At 40.9% G+C, this 17,815-nt stretch overlaps 1 protein-coding gene across 3 annotated transcripts in view; it reads left to right on the plus strand.

The window, feature by feature from the left end:
- The window catches only part of LOC147902453 (ribosomal protein L11 methyltransferase-like protein), a 68,471-nt gene extending 66,530 nt beyond the window's left edge, over nt 1-1,941 (plus strand). Inside the window, exons 7-9 of one of the 3 annotated variants that reach the window (XR_015540874.1) lie at nt 751-1,023; nt 1,095-1,521; nt 1,627-1,941. Coding sequence is in view for 1 of the 3 variants with exons in the window: in XM_087373456.1 (XP_087229582.1) it covers nt 751-1,023; nt 1,095-1,202 (381 nt within the window). In the remaining 2 variants the exon portion in view is untranslated. Of the gene's footprint in view, nt 1-750; nt 1,024-1,094 lie in introns of all 3 variants that reach the window. The other 2 variants (XR_015540873.1, XM_087373456.1) reach the window with 2 other exon arrangements.
- The last annotated feature ends 15,874 nt before the right edge of the window (nt 1,942-17,815 follow it).

Genomic DNA, 17,815 nt, shown 5'->3' on the forward strand with positions numbered 1-17,815 from the left:
GACCAACCAGACCACAATTTGCAAATCTCCATCGCTTAATACTGTAGTGTATCTGAAAGGCTGTCATGTGAGCAGATGGCATTTTTTAAAGAAACAATTACCGTTTGATCTGAAACTAGGAAAATGATGTAAGATTAGGCAGAGGTGTCTTTTATCATTTTCTTGAGGGAACCAATTCAGGAATTAGGATCTGAGGCAACTTTATAAATTTGCTTCAAATTTTGTTCAAGGCTGCAGCATCTCAGTTAGTACGATTTCTTAATCTTGGGCATTTTAGTCTGAGGTGAATATGGCAGACGTTCCTGTTAGATCTTGCAAAAGCAAGGGAGTTGCTTTCTAGGTGCAATACAATGGCATGAAGACTCACCAGGCCTGCCTTTTCCCTTTGGCCAAAATTTGGTATGTCTAAGATTTATTGACTACGGAATTCGTTCTACTACTAGCTGAGGAACAAAAACTGGGTTGCGATAATATCTATCAAACGCTATGGAGCGTCTTATGGGTTGTTCAATGACCTAGATTTATATTTACGCTACTGGCTATAGACTATCATGGACCAACGAGTATAGGTGTTAAAGTAGATGCCACCTTGTTACTTGTCTCTCACAACGATTCATTAGGTTTTGTGTTATGGGTGTGCGTGCGTCCGCACACACATGGACACACACCTGCACCCGCATCCACCCGCACATTTTTGTGTGTGTTATGTGACATAGGCCTCAACTCTGAAATACTGTGAATTATGTGCAGCTTGGTGCTACTCAAGCTGTTGGAGTAGATATTGATCCTATGGCAGTATCTTCTGCAACGCAGAATGCTATGCTCAATGGATATGGCTCTGATTCGCTGCAAGTATATTTGGCTGAGATTTGTGGCAATGATCCAATACCCTGTGGAGATGCAAAATTTGATGTAGTTGTCGCAAACATCCTTCTGAATCCTTTACTGGAACTCTCAGAACGTCTGTTGGGATATTGCAGACCGGGGGGTCTCCTTGGTGTTTCAGGAATATTAGAAACCCAGGTATGTCTGTCTTTTGTGTGCAAGGTTTTTGGTTGAAGGTTAGATACATTGATCTTTTTGCATTATTTCAGGTGGATCAAATTAAAGAAAAGTACTCTTCCTTCTTAGATAACATCGAAGTATTGACCAAGGATGGTTGGGCAAGTATCAGTGGCACAAAAAAAGGCACACAGCTATAATGCATTTGGGTTCTTGTGATATTTCCAAACTGGCTATCTGCTTTTATTTGTGAGGAAAAGTAAATGTTTCATGATGACACCAAAGGTGAAGAATGAAGGGATGCATAGCAGTTGAGGGGCATAGTCCTGGTTCCATGCTTACAATTGAAATTCTACCAAAGGAGGAAAACAGAATTGCCACTCATTTTATTGGGAAGAAAAGCATAAACGGTCATGCATAACTTGAGTGCACACAAATCTAAGTTCCAGAAAAAGTGTTCATGCATAGTGCTTTCCTCAAACAGAGAATAATACAGTGCGCCAAATTCTCTGTAAGGAGGTTGAGATCTGTTACGGACATTGGAACATGCAGGTTATGTGCTCTTCTGGATTCCTCTGATACAGGTAGAAAATAACCAAATTATTTTGCTGCAGCCTACAAGAGAAAGGATTTCCTTTCAATGATTTTTGAAGAGCTCCAGCAGTCAAGCCAAGTTCGTGTACAATGGTGCAGAAGGTCTACGAAAAGTATGGGAGAGAAGAACCAAGAGATGGTGAATTGCTCACCTACTGTTCTTTGCCAAATATCAACAGACGTTTCCATAAACAATACGCCATATAAAATTAGAGCAGGGGCAGTTCATTAGCTCCTGAAGAATGATTGGTTTTTGCTGGAGCTTCCTAACTCTTGCACTAAGGACTGTTTTGTGGGACCCAGTGGCAAATTAGCATGTATTGTCCTGTTACCATTAGTCTACATTTCTTCTGCTTCCATGTACAGTCATGACCACGTGGCTTCTCTTCTTTTGTCATTTGCACACTGTCTTTCCGCATATGTTCTGCTTTGAAATATGTATACCATTGTTAATGTCTTTGAGCCATCTCTTTCTGATTGAAGATTTGTGTTTCTGACTTCCATGCCAATTTCACTACCTGGCTTCACTCTTGGCTTCATAGTTGACAAACGTGTTGCACTATTTTTTATGCTTTTTTCTCTACTTTGAACTGGGACTATAGCTTGATCACACTAAGTGCATTCAATGCATCTGCTTAATCAATTGACTTTGTTGTCACTTCGCACAGACTGTAAGTAGTATTCAAATCGTTCGGCGCTCTTCACATGTTTGTTCTTTAATGTTATCATTCTCTTCACTATTAGTTTGTGGGTACTCCTGACCTGTATCAATCTTGTTGTTCTCTTGCATTCTCTAATACATGAGTCTAATCTCAAAAATCATGCATATCCAAATCGCGTAGTGTTTCAATCTTTGTAACTTCCTATGTGCTGATAACCTATCGTTTTGTGACTTTTCAATGTGTGTTGCTCCTCCGAATAGTCTTGAAATATTTTTTCATTTTTCTACTTTGCTAATTGGTTTCTTTTTCCTGACGAAATTGTGTCAATCTCTTACTAAATTTTCTCCATCTCTTTGTTTTTGTATTTAAGTGATATTTTATGTAGCTTTGCTTCCAATCTTTTTTGGCGGTACTCTTGAAAGAGTTCCAGAATCAAATGTATCCAGATTGCATATTAATATTTTAGCTTTTCATTTGCTATCACCTATTGTTTTATGACTTCGCAGTCCATGTTGGCTGCACCAAATATTCTGAAAATAATTTCCCTTTCACTTTCATTGTTCTCCAATTATTAAATTGTGATTAATAAGTTGGAAGTATTTATGTTTTGCAATTTACTTTGGAACCTTATCACTTATGATGTTTGAAGTATAATTTTTCTATTTCTTTGTATTTGTTATAAGGGGTTTTCCCAATCTATTGGTGCTTCCTATTGAAGACTTATCCAAGCTTTCTCCCTTTGGAAGGCTTACCTAATGTGGTCTTTCACCAGCTCCATTTGGTTATCCTCCCCTTGAATGTCTCTCTTCCATTGGAAATGCTCTATTGCCGATTGATTGAGGCTTTCTCTTCTTGTGTTGTATCAACCTTATTTTGGGTATGTGAAGTATTATATTTGACTAGGTGGTGCATATTATTGTGAGTGCCAACCAGATGGATACTCTTATATTAGAACGTGGGAAAAGGTCAAGAATGGCATTGAAATTTTGGATCAGTCACTCAAAACAATTTTGGCATAGGAGATTCTATTTTCAAATGTAAGAGTCACAACATGTCTCAAAGAAAATAATGTAGTGGATTGAGATTCCCTAAAGAAGGCTCTCAATGTGTGAGGAGCTCATTGATGATAGCTTGGGATGGATATTTAAAGGCCTTAGTGCAAGAAGATGCACGCCCTTTATGTGACTCACATGAAGATTTACAATTCTTCAAAGAAAATGACCTTAGTTTCGAAACATTGGAGTTGCCAAAGTCCCAAGTTGGATCTACTCACGTGGTAGATCTTGTATGCTTGTGGTATGGTATTTGTTGTTATGTCATCTCCCACCTATTCGCTTGCATGGCTTTGATATGTTGTTTAATATGATGTAGCTTGTTTTTTTTCTAATGGGTGAGAAGAAAAGATTGTATTAAATTGAAAGAAAGAAGTAAATACAAAGGAGAAATGAGCAACTAATATAGCTGATATTCCATAACAAATGCAAGGTTTAAACCCTATACATGATTTACCATAGCCGTTACTAAGGTATCTTAACAATTGTAGAGCCTGCTGCCTCATGTTGAGCTAGCTAGTAATAATCTTGCGGGATCTTACAGCATCAGAATTCCATTAAATTTGTATTCACCTATATTTCTTGAATAATAACTGTTGTCACTAGACTCCACATGCGGTACTGTGTACCTTTAGGACCTCTTTGTTACCCAATAGAATTTGCCTCTAATTGTATGGGACAATGATGTGTGCTCTGCTCAACTAGGAGCAAATACATCACCAAAGCAAACATACTATAAAAGAACACAAAGGTGACATCTTTCCACTTGTTGATGCGATCTTTGGTGGCCTGATGTAGCTTGTTGACTTGGCAAATGGGACTTGTACTAGCCTTTGGACTAATTAGGTGTTGCATGTATATCTTGTATACCAAAGACTTTTTTGTAAACCCTTGTGATTTGGTTGTTTTTGCGAAAATCATCTTTATGCAATGTGCTCAAATCTTCATTGATTTCATTAGTGTCATCCATGAGGTCTTTGTGGCCTTCTCCAAAGGTTTGGAAGCCTTGGGTATTATCTTTTTCAATTGGCTCAAAATTAATCATGAAATGCACTTACAATAGGCCTCTCAATCAAATAGTCTTCGTCATTTTATGGTAAAAATATACAAATGACAAAAGGTACTCTTATAACAAGAGCACAAAATTCTAGCTTTTTCATGTAAGGAGTCTTGGTATCTTGTTAATTTTCTTACCACCGCAAGCTCCACAATATCATTATGATTAACTCCATACTCTATATTGACAATATGTTAATCATCTCTCCCATGGTTGGATCATACCCAAGTTTAAGAATTTCATCCTCATTATCAATGCAAAGTAAAACTCAAGGTGCCTCATAGTCTTTCTTACTAGGTGGTTGTCTCTCTTTCAAGAAAATCTCTCATACTTGATCACAGTAACTTGGTTATTTTCTTCTCATGGCATTTACTAGAAAAAGCAAAGCATATTTAGAGTTGAAAAACCAAGCTAAAGCAAATTACATTGATATTCATTTAAAAGTTTAGTGATACCACTAAGTCACATCGTAGGTTCATTGGTAATGTAAACATGGACATCCGTTTAATGTTGATGCAATGATATTTTAAATTTATGCATCAATGATATTTTAAATTTATTTTAAAAATTTAATATATCAATATTCTAAGTATGCATGGCATAAATGTAAAAGAACTAGATATTAATATTAATGGCTTAAATAGCTTTCACACCTCCTAATACTTCATAGTTGCCAATTTTCTCCACTTAGAATGATTCCCCTTCTCTTCCAGTATGTTTATACAAGATTTATAGGATTATTATGGAATGTTGGACAATGTTTTGCGTTGCACTTTAGGCCTACATATTCATCATTTCAAGTTTTTATTTTGTAAGTCTTCCATTGAAATTCCATTTTTAAAGGCTTATTATTAATGGCTCAAATCATTCTCATATTTATGCAACCTCATACACTTCATAGTTATAAATTTTCTCTACCTAGAATGATCCCCATTATCTTACCCATTGGTATCTATAGTATGTCATTATAATGAGAGATTTTTAGGATCATTATGAAAGTTGTGGACTGTTTTGCCTACATATTTATCATTCCAATGTTTTATTTTTGTATGTCTTCTATTGAATTTCTCCTTTTAAAGTCAATTATGTATGACAAAATGTGATAGAAAAACGTGGTCATAGATACTTCAATATCTTAATAAAAATGCATTTGTAGTGCAATCTTTATATAACATGAAAAGACTATTGTTTAATTCATACATATCCTCAAGGTTGCCCTCGCTCAATAAAGTTTGACGCCTTGTGATTCTATTCTTTAAGGCTTGACTCATTAGAGACAATGAGTCAAGCCTTAAAGAATAGAATCACAAGGCGTCAAACTTTATTGAATGCTGCCATATCCCTTCCTTGAGAAATCAGAGGATGAGCCATTCGTAATGGCCATACATGTGCGAGGGCAACCTTGAGGATATGTATGAATTAAAGTGATTATAGTGATACCTCCAATGAGGCTTTTCTCAATATTACCAAGCACAAACATCTCAATGAAGACAATGAGTCAAGCCTTAAAGAATAGAATCGCAAGGCGTCAAACTCTATTGAGCGAGGGCAACCTTGAGGATATGTATGAATTAAAGTGATATCTCCAATGAGGCTTTTCTCAATATTACCAAGCACATAATAGTGATACCTCCAATGAGGCTTTTCTCAATATTACTTACCAAGCACAAACATCTCAATGAAGACAATGAGTCAAGCCTTAAAGAATAGAATCACAAGGCGTCAAACTTTATTGTGTGAAGGAAGCCTTAATGATATGTATGAATTAGACAGTAGTCTTTTCATTGTATAAAGATTGCACTACAAATGCATTTTTATTAAGATATTGCAGTATTTGTCCTAGTGATATTTTTATAAAGATATTTCTCTCAGGTTATTAGGTCATTTCATTTCTACTCAAATGTATGGCAAGCTTGTTCACATACTTGACCTTGTTCATATCTTTTGTGCCTCTGCTCAAGGCATTTGGTGAAGTTCCACAGCTTCCTAGATTTCAAGGAAACCCATTCTTTAGATTATATGCCTTGTATATTCTTATTATAAGGAGATATACCTAACAAAGTATTGTTAGTCAAATGCATAGCTTACCCATGCGTAACTTGTTGTCCAAACGGGGAAAGATGATGTCAGTGGGGCACATCAAAATGGATAAGAACTTTACCCCTTCTTCTTGAATGAGTAACTCCCATCATCTTTAACAAAAGAATTTGTTGCCTCTATCATATTAGTGTGCAACTTGTATAAATCCAAAAATGATAAAGGTTGATGACATGATTGAATGGGGATCCTTCATGTCAATATTATACATAGGGTTGAATGCCATAACATAACCAATGTTGGTTGTCTTCATCATTTCAGAAACATTGATGAACTAAAAGTTGAAGGACAATTGACATTGATGTGGTCATTTGCATAACATATTAATAGCTAAGGATTGAATTTGCAAGCCATGCGCTTTCGTTCTCTTTGCCAAATGTTTGAATGGCTCTCTTGCAATCGGAACTATACTTGCTTGAAACCCCCTAAGTTCTAATAGAACCTTCATGATGGGATCCTTGCATCTTCTCCTTGGCACGCTGGTCCTTCTATCTCCACCTCTATGACCTCAATTGTTTCCATTGCCTCCACCAAGCTAGCACCTACTTCCACCTTTGCTTTTTTCTTGTCCTCCTCTTTCTAGTAGGGACTTGCCAATAGTTTGACCTCTAGATAGCAAATAATTTTCTTTTGTTTGAGTTTTATTAAAATACTCTCCAGGATTGCTCCATCCTTGAGGGTGCTCCTATCCAATAGCCCATGGTTAGCCCCTTAAATGTTGTTGATGAATCCTTGATAAGTATGTTCCATAAACTCTTTACCTTTTTATATATTGTTGTAATTGTATCCATACTTGTATGTTAACTAGGTCCAATAAGGTGCATCTCTCACTATGTTGGTTCTTGCATAGACACTCCTTACATTGTGGCCTTCATTAGAAATAGAGCTAATCCTTCTTTCTTTGGCTAGATGTCTCTTACCAATACCCTCATCGAAGGACTCATTGTTGCTATCATCTGGTGAGTTTTATTGCTCTTCTTCCCTCCTTTGTGGCTATCATTAGGACTAGGCTTATCTTGGGGTCTCACTTTAGAAAATGCATTCACACTAGGGGGTTTTTTTTCTTTTCAATGTACATTATGATAGAGGGTAAAGAGGGGATTTTTTTTTTAAAGATATGCATTTATAGTAGACAGTAGCCACTTAATTTATAGTACAAGTTATGAATTACTCATATTACATGCTATATATAGGGATTTATTCTTAGATCAGTGAACACACATGATCAGGATGATTCTTTAAGAGGGGTTCCTTGTATGCTCTTGATTTTTCTAGCTCAAGTTTGGTACCTACTGTGAACGTCCCCTTGCTTGAGCTATCATTTGGTCAAAACATTGAAACTTAATTTTTGCTAACTATTGAATGAGATCATAGCATTAAATTCATATTCAAATGAGGGTATCAGTCTCAAATAAGCATGGGAGATAGGAGATAGGAGTTCCATAGTATACGAATTTACAACTTCTCTACTTCAAAGTTAAGGAGATGATATAATAAATAAAACCTTAACTATGTGCTCCCCTAGATTCATAAGGATTGTTCACACAATGGACTAGGTCCCAATGCTTAAGTTTCCTATAGTCCATACCTAAACTATGTGCTCCCCTAGATTCATAAAGATTATTCAAAAAATGGACTAGTTCCCAATGCTTAATTTTTGTATAAGCCTAACCCTCTATCCCAACTATGCACAATACATGTATCGCTGTATATATATGAGGCAAATAATAACAATTATTTGGGGATCATGGGACATAAAAGACATGATCGTCATGCTATACGAATGTACACCTTCTCTAATAGAAAATGAAGAACATGATCCAATATAAACAATTTTGATTATGCCATTGGGTTCCCCTAGATTCATAAGCATTATCACAGTGGACTAGGTCCCCACATTTAGGGTTCATATAATCCGAACCCTCTAATGCTAGTTATACACAGTATATGTATCACCTTATATACATGAGGTGGACCATACTAATTAATGGGAATCATGAAATTTTCTCCACATAAAATAGAGTAAGACAATATTTGAAATATTCAAACGTCTCAGTAGGGCTTTGATAAATATATCTACTACTTAGCCCTAGAAAAAGAATGCATTGGCTAGGCATTGTTCCCGTTTGCCATAATGTCATATGAAATGGTAGGAGATTTGATGTGCTCCAACCTCCAGTGATCTCTTTGGATCCTTGGCCAATGTGATGGCATTGTGGTTGTCACAAATATCACTATGGGATGATCTTAAATTGCTTGAAGATACTCTAACAGCCATCTCATCCAAATTGCCTTGCATGCACACCAAGAAAGAGAGATGTACTCTTCTCTCCATTATAGATAAAGCCATGGTGGGTAGCTTCTTCGTAGACTAAGATACATGAGTTTAGTTCAACATAGGTATGTATCCTAAACTAAGCTAACTCTTAGGCCACTTCCTCAATCTACATCACAAAGTCTAACCAATAATGGATTGATGCGCTAGCTAACTTTGAGGTACAATAGCTTATAGCATGCTATCCCACTAAGATATATGAAAATTCTCATCATCCCATTCAAATTATGAATATATGGCTTTGCCATAAATCGACTCACAAGACCAATTGCATAGCATATGTATTGTCATGTCAACTTCATTAGGTAGATCGCCTTGCCAATTTATGTACAAAGTAGGATCAGAGGAGATTCTCCATTTTCTTTCACTCAAGAATATGTGGAGCAACAAGCATCTAATTGTTTTGTAGGGGTTTGATAATCAACAAGACAACACTCTATTCAGATTGTAGTTTCATCTATTCTATTTTCAATCAAATTCTTTATGGCTATCAATCCTTTAGAAGTCCAGAAGCCCATTTTTAGAGAAGTCCTCCTTCCTAGTTGTTTTAACCCTACACCCGAACGCTCTTTAAAGTTAATAGCTTTGGTCTACTTTGAACCAAGATGAGCACCTTTGGCCAAAACCAAAATCACAATGGAGAGAAATAGGCTTGTGATGTGACAGTGTGCCTAAGTCTTCATAGAGCTCATGCTACTTAAGAGCCCTTGGGAGACATAGAATCCATCAAGTCTAGCCTCCCTTCTAAATTCACTAACTTGACCATTGCACTAGGTAAAGTCACACTCTAAATCAGTGTCCACTACTTGAAGATAGTCATGGGAAGGGTGGCTAGCTGAAGATAGTCTTTGAACTCTTCCTAAGACTCTAGCTCAGTACCTCTTATCATTGGCCCCTTTTCCAACCATTTGTCCCTCCACATAGTACAGTCGTCGAATGCAGGGTAATCAATGATTAGAGGTGATTAGGCTTCATGATTTACTTCAACAGCTACAGCCATGGAAGGAGTACAGTACAAGCTCAGGGCGTTTGAGCCCCCAATACCCTAACGCCAAAGATTGCAGGCAACATGCACAGGTTGTATGTTTCAGCTGCAAGCTGTAGTTAAGTGTCTCGCGGGAGTTAAGCCTCGCCACTCCAGGTTTTGAGCCTTGTACAGGGGGTTTGAGCCCCAAATAGCTTAAGTCTTGGAGGCGTGAGGCTAACACAAGCACTATTTGGGAGCCGATTAGGAACACCTCCTAATGCCAGGTTTGTCTCAAGCACTCTTATATGGTTAACACAAGCACTATTTCCGCCGCTAGTAGGGAGAGATGGAAAGAATAGCAATATGCCTTGACACCCTAGGGGCCCAAGAGCCCTTTATTGTAAAGAGAGAGAGAGTGCTAAAAGGAAAAGGGTTAGCCCTCCCTTCTAAAGGTGACTTGTATAAAAGGCCAAATGGATGACTTTGGACTTCATTGTTGTTTGTATAAGTTTGAATACAAGCTCCCTCTTCTCTTCCAAGAGTGTTTTGGGCGTTCCTTTGTTTCCATTGTAGTTCCCTTGTATTTGCCACTCTATCCCCCTTCACTCTCCTCTTCCCTTCTCCTTCTCCGTACCTTCTCCCCTCTCCCCCTTCCCTCTTTCTCTCGTGAAAACACATTGCAACAATTCGAAGGCCACTTGAGTGACACTTGTGGATGGCTCGTGCCTTGCATTGCTCTCACAAGGAGTAGCTTGGAGTGGAGGCTCCATTGGCATCTCTTTAACATCTCCACGACACGTGAGTCACCGTCGAGACCACACATTTTTGGCACCGTTGTTCAGGAATGGAGGTATGCTTTTGCATTGCACTAGTCTTCTTCCGTTATCTACCCATTGCACAAGGCTTCAAGCTTAACTTGGAGCTTTGTTAGTGGAGTGGTAGGAGAGGAAAGGGTGAAGAAGTGAGAGTTTTGGTCGAAAAAGTTAGGAAAGATGTGGGGTTCGCCCCCAACGGCCATAAATGGAGCTTAATTAACTAGTTGTATGAGATAAATCAGAACAACAAGGAATCCCTTAGGGATGACATAGCCAGGATCAAGCACTCAATGCCTGCTGTGAACCGTACGAGCAGATGAGCGACAAACGATTATTGCCCCGCTTCCTCATCGGATTGGTAGACCCGAAGCTATATGACCACCTAATGGTGATGAATCCTACCTCCTTTGATCTATGCAACAAGGTAGCCATCCGTATAAGTGACAACATGATGGACAAGGCAAACGCAAATAAAACCCCAAATCCCTCAGAATAGCTCCATCAATTAGGTCTTCCAATGTAGAAACGATCAAGGAGACCAACGAGCCCAAAGGCTTGGATATGAGTGAGATGGCCTCCAATTTTCTAAATTGGCTAGGCCAACAGTGGAGGTCAAGAAACTCCAAGGAGGTGCCAAGCAACCCCACTTGTTTCCATGGAGAGACAATGTTTGGTGTGGGGTATGCAACGGCAACCATCCCTCCAATGAGTGTCTGTGCCTGATCCAAGTTGTGTGCCTAGGAAGTAAGTCCCCTGCCCTTAAAACATAGAGCAGGACACCATTCAAGCTGTGTGCCTAGGAAGTAATTCCCCTACCCTTAAAACATACATAGAGCAAGACACCATTCAAGTCCAATATGAGCGCTCTACAATCATTCTCCTCTGCAAGTGGCATAAGATTTACATCAGGATAACATTTTCCCAGACAGGTAGCACTTGAATGATGTCCTCTATATCCTCCTCTGCTGGTAGTTGTCTTTTCTCTCTTAGCATCTTTTTTTCCTTTGGTTTCCCAAGAGCCAACAGTGTCATTTTTTTCTCCGGTTTCCTAGGACACAACAATGTCTTTAACTCTTCATGACACACTATGGTTGGTATGTGCACACATGGAAAGAAATTACGAGGCATGTATGCTTGCAAATATGTTAAAGCAAACATCTGTGAGACCCACACAACACGCATGACACCCCCTCCTGACCAATCAATGACAATGCATATGAAGGGAGGTAGCCAAATAACTAATGTACAACCAATAGGAGCAAAGCTTCTGCAAAGAAAGTTGCAATACTTAAGCACAACAATAAAAGATTTTGAGTCATGCATAAATAAGAAAGGGAGATAATTATATATGTCATTGACAAAATGGATTTTTCTCTATCATTGTTCTTACAAAACACACCTCCTAGAGGTGGGGATCTTACAAAAAGACACCTCCTAGCATCCAAGAAACTATGAACGTCATAATTTCTTCCATGCACGCGGTTTGGGAGATTTTGTTATGGGGGTTTTTTGATGCACTTGATGTGCCCTTGCCTTTCTTTGCAGGAGACTCTCGACTCATTGTATGGTCATGTCCCTTCTTCCTCGATAAATTTTTTTAGAGGGGAGCCAAGGGAGAATCGCCTTGAACTTTTGCATCTTCAATCTCTTTTGGGGTATACCTAGCAGATGCAAAATCTATGATGAGGTTGTTGTAAGAAAATAATAATACGTCTGTGCTCAACAGACAAGAGGCTCATTTACGCAAGAGAGAAAACAAGATAGTATAGAGAATCAAAAATTTGATTACTGTAGAACTGATACAATAGATGGCGCTGCCTCCCAACCGTGTGCTCCTATGAAAGAAGCTTCGATGGCATGCTGGAAACAGTAGAAGACGGAGGCTGGATGCTAAGGAATCAGGGTTGCTATAGCTAATGAAGAAATGGGCTTCACGGGCTTGCTCTTATATAGCCACCAGTCGTAATCGGTTAGGCTCAATTGGGTGACCGACCCAGTCTGCCCAAAATGGTCGACTAGGGGTCAGTCCCGAAATAGGCCACCGACCATACAATAGAACTGGTGCACAAAACAGAGCAACTGACTGGTTCGTAGCCTAGAGCCATCTGGGATCATCTGAGGCTCCAAACGGGCCCTACAACCCGAGAGTGGGTTGCCCCGAGAAATGCTCCGCCTACCCTCAGTGCGGTCAGTCAAGGGATGCCTTTCCGCACTTGCATGTAGCCTAGTTGGCAGTGTGCCAACTCTATCTGAAGCCACCCAGCCATCAGGCCACACATGGCCCCCATCTGGTGTCCAAACTAGGACCTACTGGATAACCGAGCTACTTAAATGCCTTCTCCTCATATGGGGGGCTTACAAGTAGAGTTAGCTGGTACCTACGTAGTTACATGAGAGTGGAGCATTGATATCTAACACCCCCCCTCAATGTCCACCCACAAGAGAACTTACTTTTTTGGTCCAATGCCAAGTCAATGAAGATGCCTCTCTAGCAAGTCTCTTCCAAGAGCCTTCGTGAAGATGTCTGCAGCATTCTCTGTAGTCGGACAGTACACCAAGTCGACCTCTCCATCCATGATGAGCTCGCATACAAAGTGATATTGAATCTCAATGTGTTTTGTGCGAGCGTGGAACACCGGGTTCTTTGCAATTGCCATGCAACTCTGATTGTCACATGATAACTGTGTAGGCTTGTTCTGCACTGCACCCATGTCCTCCAAAATCCTCCTCAACCACACTGCCTCACAAGAAGCAAAGCATGCAGATTTGTACTCGGCCTCAGTAGAAGAAAGAGCAACTGTGGGTTGCTTCTTGCTGACCCATGACACAACTCCAGATCCAAGTGAGAAACAGTACCCTATCACTGATCTCTTACTGTCCACGTCTCCTGCCCAATCCGAGTCACAGAATCCAGTCAAGATGTTGCCCTTGGTATAGGTGATGCCATAATCAAGTGTGCCTTTGATATATTTCAGCACCCGCATCCCTGCCCTCCAATGGTTCTCCCGGGGCTTATTGGAAAACCTGCTTAGTATACCAGTTGCAAAACTGATGTCTGGCCGTGTGTTACACAAGTAAATCAAGCTGCCTACAAGCCTTCTGTACTTCGCTTCGTCCACCAGTGGTGATGAATCCTCGTTTGAGAGCTTCGCGTCAACCTCCATGGGGGTACCAACTGTCTTGCACTCAGCCATGCCAAATGCCTTCAGTATCTCTCCAGCATACTTCAGCTATGAAATGAAGATCTATTTCTGCTCCTGCCAAACTTTAATCCCCAAAACAGAAATGCATCAGTCCGAGGTCTGTCATTTCAAACTCTCTTCCTAGCAAATGCTTCATCTGCGAGATCTTCTCTTCATGGTTCCCTGTTATGACAAGGTCGTCCACATAAAGGACCACGATCATACACCTGCCTCCTTCTCTGAAGATATACAAATTTGCATCATATGGGCTCCTCCTGAACCCGTTTTGCAGAAAGTAGGCATCAATTCGATGGTACCATGCTCGTGGGGCCTATTTCAGCTCGTAAAGTGCCTTCTTCAGTTTGCAGACTTTACCTTCTGAACCGGGGATCTCAAAACCTGGTGGTTGTTCCACGTATACCTCCTCCTTGAGATCTCCATTCAGAAAGGCAGATTTCACATCCATCTGAAACACGGGCCAACTTCCCTGGGCAGCTAAAGCCAAAACACTACGAATTGTGGTTAGTCGAGCTGTGGGAGCAAAAGCATCTTGATAATCAAAACCATGTACCTGTGCAAATCCTTCTGCCATGAGCCGAGCCTTGTACTGCCGAAAATTTGGTCTTGTACATCCACTTGGTTCCGATTACCTTGCATTTTGGTGGTCGATCCACAAGGTCCCAAGTGTCGTTCTTCATTATGGAGCCATACTCCGACTGCATAGCCTCCATCCACCTATCATCGCCTTGTGCCTCTTCAAGACACTTGGGTTCATCAGCACGAATCACTTCTATCATCAAAGCATAGTTGACCAAATGTTCCTGTGCCCCTTCTTTGCTCCTCTAATCTCTTGGACCAGCGATGTTCGGATGGTTCCTCCTCAATGGCTAGAGGTTCTCTGCCGTCCAAAAGCTACTTTACCCACTTCGGGAATGGCCATTGCCGTTGTGGTTCTGTAGGCTCTTCTTCATCTTCTTTGTCTTGAATCCTCCCAAGCACCGTTGGGGGAGTTCAGTCTGCTATTGGTGGCAGTACTGGATGGATATCCTGGTCCTGGTTGTCTAGGAAGGAAGCATCCTCCTCCAATTGATGCGGCTGTTCTGAGAAGACCACATCGCGACTTACAATTACCTTCTTGGTAACAGGGTTATTGAGATGGTACCCTTCACCTCTTCACTGTAGCCCAAGAAAATACACTTCCGGCTCTTCGGTTCCCATTTGGTCCTGGTAGCATCAGGGACATGCACAAAATAGTCACATCCAAAAACTCTGAAATGTGCAGCTGAAAATTTCTTACCAGAAAAGGCTTGCAGTGGAGTCATCCCATTCACAGCCTTCGTGTAGCTACGATTCAGGATGTAAACTACAGTGTTACATGCTTCAGCCCAGAAAGTCTTTGGCAAATCTTTCCCTTTCATCATACTCTAGCCCATTTCACAGATGACGCGCATCTTGCATTCTGCTACTCCATTTTGCTGTGATGTATGTGGCGGGGGTTTCTGCCTCTTGATTCCGTGACTTTTGCAGTAACTTTCGAATTCAGTTGATGTGAACTCTCCACTCTGTCTGATCTGAACTTCTTCACCGTCCTCCGCGTTTCTTTCTCGACCATTACATGCCATTCCTTGAACCTCCTAAAAGCCTCATCTTTAGTCTTCAAGAAGTCTAGTCATTGATCAGCGTCATGAAGTAGTAGGAACAACCCAAAGCTTCCGTCTCCATCTTTCTACAGAAGTTCGTGTGAACGAGCTCTAGAGGAGCCTTTGCCCTGCTTGCCCATCATGCAAGCTTCACATACATCGGGCAAATTTGAAATTTCTGGTAGGTCTGCAATCATTCCACTTTTATGCATCTCCTTCAAAGAACTAAGGTTTAGATGACCAAACCTCTCATGCCACAGCTTAGTGTTCTTCACATCCACTCAAGCACTGAAAGTTGAGAGTTCGTAAATGTTGTTGCGCCGTGTACCTTTACCAACGACCTTTCCTTGAAGATCGAGGATCTGTGCACCATTCTTATCGAATTGAACTTTGAGGTCTTGATCTCTAATTGCGGAAACAGACAACAAGTTCCTCTTGATATCTGGCACATAAAGAACATCGGACAATTGTTTTACAACTCCATCTGACTTGAGAGCAATCGTACCTTTTCCTTTTGCTGGACATTTTGCATCATTGCCGCCTGCTGCTACCAGGATGTCATTCCCTACCGGCTATAGAGAGGTATACCAATCCTTCCGACTGGTCATGTGGCACGATGCACCACTGTCAATGATCCACGGTTCATCCACAGGTACATGAACTGCCTCCATGCAAATCTCCTCAATTGCGACGAATAGCTCTACTGGTACTGCCTACGCGCTGTTGCCGGACTCTTTCTTTACTCCGTTCTTCTCATCTGCAATCTTCTTTCGGCACTCATTCTGCTTGTGCCTTGCCTTGTTGCAATAGAAGCACTTGATCTTCTTCTTTCTCTTTTTATCATCAGAGGAAGATGGGTTACCAAAGTCGTTACCCTTACCTTTCTTTGATCCCTAGTCCAAAAAGCCGAATCTTCTCCAGTCCTCGTCTTTTGACGCATCTCCTCCTCCAGAAGCATCGCGCTGAAATCCTCAAAGTTGAGGGGCAGATTTCTATTCTGTGTATTCAGCACCATAACAAGACCATCGTACTTTGGTGGGAGAATATGTATGCACCTTCGTGCTAGATTCTCGCTAGTGATGGTGATGCCAATCGCAGCCATCTGATTGCGCAGATTCTTTACCCTGGTGATGAACTTCTCTGCCGCTTCAGACTCAAACAACTTCTCGTTCGCGAGTTGAGTCTCTAGATTCTGAATTCGTGTTTGATTCGTGGTCTCCTACTGATTTTTCAAGACCATCCATGCCTCCTCCGCTGTGGTGACATGTTGAATTAATGCCATGACGGAATCACTAACACTGCAGGCAATAGAACACAGTGCATCTGCATTTCTTCTTGTCCACGCGAGAATCTCATCTGCAATTGGTACTATCTGTTGTCCTGCATTGGCTGGATCTGGTCTCGCAACCGGCCTCACGTCCACCCCAGTAGCAATATCCCAAAGCTCGTATGTGCTTAGGATGGTCTTCATCTTGAACTTCCAGAGTGGATAGTTAGAGCCGTCCAACTTTCTACTTTCGCCGAACGGTGGGATTCGCAGTCTTGCAGGTTGGGCCATCTCTCACAATCTGCTTGCAAACAGAAACACACTACCAAATCTTCTTGCTAGAGTCCAAGCTCTGATGCCATGTAAGAAAATAATACGTCATCTGTGCTCAACAGATAACAGGATCTCGTACGCAAGAGAGAAAACAAGATAGTATGGAGAATCAAAATTTTGATTACTGTAGAACTGATACAATAGATGGCGCTGCCTCCCAACCATGTGCTCCTGTGAAAGAAGCTTCGATGGCGTGCTGGAAACAGTAGAAGATGGAGGCTGGATGCTAAGGAATCAGGGTTGCTGTAGCCAATAAAGAAATGGGCTTCACGGGCTTGCTCTTATATAGCGACCAGTCATAGTCGGTTAGGCTCAATTGGGTGACCGACCCAGTCTGCCCAAAATGGTCGACTGGGGGTCGATCCCAAAATAGGCCACCGACCATACGATAGAACCGGTGCACAAAACAGAGCAACTAACCTATGGTCTCCGTTCGGCCCAGAGCCATCTGGGATCATCTGAGGCTCCAAACGAGCTTTGCAACCCGAGAGTGGGCTGCCCTGGAAAATGCTCCGTCTACCCTCAGTGCGGTCAGTCAAGGGATGCCTTCCCGCACTTGCACGTAGCCTAGTTGGCGATGTGCCAACTCTATTGAAAGCCGTCCAACCATGCAATATATGATAACCAACATGCAATATATGCTAACCATCATACAACACATGCTAACCAGCATACACCTAGCATACAACATATGCTAACATACAACATATGCTAATATACAACGCATGCTAACTAGCATACAACATATGCTAACTATGCATGGAACATATGCTAATTAGCATGTGTTAATGGACAAATGGACATGTGCTAAC

The sequence above is a fragment of the Dipteris shenzhenensis genome, chromosome 4 (genome assembly GCF_047967505.1).
Source record: "Dipteris shenzhenensis isolate YYH24624 ecotype China chromosome 4, Dip_SZ_1.0, whole genome shotgun sequence".
In the NCBI taxonomy this organism is placed as follows: Eukaryota; Viridiplantae; Streptophyta; class Polypodiopsida; order Gleicheniales; family Dipteridaceae; genus Dipteris; species Dipteris shenzhenensis.